Raw genomic sequence first — 2,905 nt, forward strand, 5'->3', positions numbered from 1 at the left:
TTTTTAACCCCTTATAGTCCCACATGTGGGAAATTTTGTAGTCCTCTGAATTTAACCCATTCACTCAGTGAAGCTGTTGGCAGCTACCACTCCAGTGCCCAGGGAGAGTGTGTAGAGACGGTACCTTGCTCAAGGGTACCTCAGGGAAGGTGTTCCCTGGACCTTCCGATCATGGGAGCGATCACTCTACCTACGGAGCTATCCCTGCCATAAACTATCCCATTGCTGGATTTGAGTCCTGTGCTCTACTCACATGTGATGATGAAATGAATTGGTGCTGACTCAAGAGAAGTGAATGTCCTTGATGGCAGCAGTAACTCATACACACAGCTGTAGTTGCCCCGGTGTTCATACTCAGCTGCAGGGAAACTAAAGCTGGCTGAGTGGTTGACTGCAGGCTCTGTGAGGTTCACGCCAGAGAAGAAGAGCCTGAAACGTCCTGGAGTATATCTGGAGTTAATGGAGCAGCTGAAGACGAAGCTGGAGCCCTTGGTGATCTCTGCACCTTCAGGACCCCAGACCAGTCCTCCATTAGGGGATGTCAGGGAGATGCTGGGCTGCTGCAGAGGGACTGGGTACAAAAGAAACAACACAAGAATGAACACCAGTGTTTCCACACATTTATTCATTATTGCCATGGAGCTCACGATGAGCAGCTGGCTATATTGCGGGACCAAGTCGAGTGGCAGACGGAGGTATGGAAGCGACTGGCAGGGGCTGTGGTGCTGGATCATCTGGGCCTCTCTCCCGACAACCACTGGCGACGGTTTTGGGCCAGTCGGATGACCAGAGGGGAGTGGCTGTTCGCCTGGGCATGTAAGTTGCAAGATGCAGCCGCGAGATGGCTACAGCCGGGACATTGGAGGAGGAGGCCCACATGCTCGCACAGATCATGCTGGAGCAGTTTGTGGAGGTGCTCCCTGGGCATACCGGGCGGTATGCCCAGGGTGCTCCCTGGGCGCACCTTACTGGCCAGAAGTTTGGAGACTTCTGGCCAGTAAGCCTGGAGCCAGAAGTCACCTTAGCCGAGGACGACCTGGCTGCTGGGATGGAGGAAGTGGAGCGGGGCGGCCAGCCTACCGGTCCCCGGCTGCCTGTCCCAGTGCCGTGGAAGAAGCTCCCTGCCCCAGCTGACACGAGCATGGAGCCCAACTAATCTGTGGCCCAGTCTCCTGCCCAGACCCCAGAAGCGCCTGACACCGCCTCAGAGCCACAGAGAGCAGCAGAGACGCCAGGGCAAGTGCGTTGGAAGCATGGGCGGCCGGGACACCTGAGGCAGGATTGTCTGCTTTTGGAGGTGGGCCGAAAAGATTTTTCACTGAAGCAGTCTTATGATGACACCCTACACTCAGCCTAGAAACAAGTGCAGATTTACCCGCATTTCCTATTACAGAGTGATAGGCTGTACTGAGTGAGTCATGACACTCACACCCACGAAACACAAACCGAATTCTTGGTGCTGCGAAGCTGCTGGGAAATGATTTTCCAGACGACTCATTATAACCCCAGGAAGGGGCATATGAGATGCAACAAAACTCTGGAGAGAACAATGACCCGATTTTATTGACCGTGCATCCGAGCAGACATGCGTGTCATGCCCGGAGTATCAGCTGGTTAACCAGCTGACCATTACAAAAGTTATTGAGCCCAGTACCATTAATGGAGGTCCCAGTCGAGTGCATTGGTGTGGACCTCATTGGGCTTTGTAATAGTTCTGGTGGATTATGCAAGATGAGTGCCGCTGCACACCACCTCTGCAAAGAGTGTGGCGCAAGCACTGTTTCAGGTCGTCTTCCGAGTCAACAGCTAACAGATCATCTGCATAGGAACGGCTTATTTCCTATGATCTGTTAGCTGTTGACTCTCCCGAGTCAACAGCTAACAGATCATCTGCATAGGAACGGCTTATTTATTAAAGAGCTGTAACAGGAACAGTAAGTGACACTGAGCCAACACGAACACCAAGTGAGAGTGCCTAGAAAACCACTTCAAGGCAATGACCACAGTTACAGCCACTGCAGAAATGGAGGCTGCATACTGACTGCTCATCAGTCTGTTACCTTTTGAAGTTCAGGGTCTGCTGGCCTGCAGTCAGCAATCCCACAGCTTTCACTCTGGGTTCTTGCCTAGATTTGCATGTTGTCTGTACAGGGGCTTGCAACGAGCCAAAATTTGTCAAAGAGCATAATTCAGTTGTTTCATGTTCTGAACCTGAAAGCAGGGTTTGATCTTTGCTTTCATTCTATAACACTGGGCGTGTTTTTCTACAAAGGTTTGAACTTTGAGAGTTTAAACAAGAGAGAAAAGTGTGGAAATGTTCATGCCTGTCTGAGAAAAGCGTATAAAGGTTGTAGTGAGGGGTTTTACAGCCTTAAAACATCTATAATCATTGTAAAAAATAAAGTTGACTACTTCGCAGATTTCACCTATCGCAGGTTATTTTTAGAACGTAACTCCCGCAATAAACGAGGGGGCGCTGTAGATATAATCTCACAGAAGTTAGTATCACTCTGCAAACATGTATATAACAGAGTAACTATATTTACTGTAACTCACCTGAACAGATAACACCAGCATATTTATGGAGTCTGCTGCTTTTTATCTCAGATCTTCTGCACTCAGTTAGAGATGTTTCATTTCCTGAACACGTCACATTATCAAACCAGATTTCTCCGGATCCTTCACCAAAGTGCGTGACATTAACTGGTGTTCCATAGTCCAGCTCATTACAGACTACCTGAGCGTCAGTGAAGTCCCAGCCATCATCAGAGACTGTTCTCCACGAGTTTCTGTGGTAGATTTCAACTCTTCCAGAACACAGAGTCGACCCAGCTAGCCTGACCACTGAACACAAAACACAACGAACATGTGTGTATGTCATTGTTGTCATTATGGGTGGCTGTAG

General features: G+C 49.5%; 1 protein-coding gene across 1 annotated transcript; it reads right to left on the minus strand.

Annotated features, from left to right (window-relative positions):
• Positions 1–231: 231 nt before the first annotated feature.
• On the minus strand, positions 232–2,905 carry LOC102214639 (deleted in malignant brain tumors 1 protein-like). Its single transcript, XM_005743561.1, has 2 exons — positions 2,557–2,905; positions 232–571 (listed from the first exon to the last, which is right to left on the minus strand). Exons 1-2 carry the CDS (start codon positions 2,888–2,890, stop codon positions 246–248), a joined length of 660 nt encoding a protein of 219 aa, XP_005743618.1. The 5' UTR covers positions 2,891–2,905; the 3' UTR covers positions 232–245.

The sequence above is a fragment of the Pundamilia nyererei genome, unplaced genomic scaffold, assembly GCF_000239375.1.
Source record: "Pundamilia nyererei isolate P.nyererei 1_Seehausen unplaced genomic scaffold, PunNye1.0 scaffold00133, whole genome shotgun sequence".
Classification (NCBI taxonomy): domain Eukaryota; kingdom Metazoa; phylum Chordata; class Actinopteri; order Cichliformes; family Cichlidae; genus Pundamilia; species Pundamilia nyererei.

Excerpts from the sequence above, each read along its gene's own strand:
- LOC102214639 (XM_005743561.1), bottom strand. The coding sequence starts at position 2,890 with ATGACAACAATGACATACACACATGTTCGTTGTGTTTTGTGTTCAGTG. Across the intron at positions 572-2,556 it reads TGCTGGTGTTATCTGTTCAG|TCCCTCTGCAGCAGCCCAGC; the intron begins GTGAGTTACAGT and ends TTTTGTACCCAG.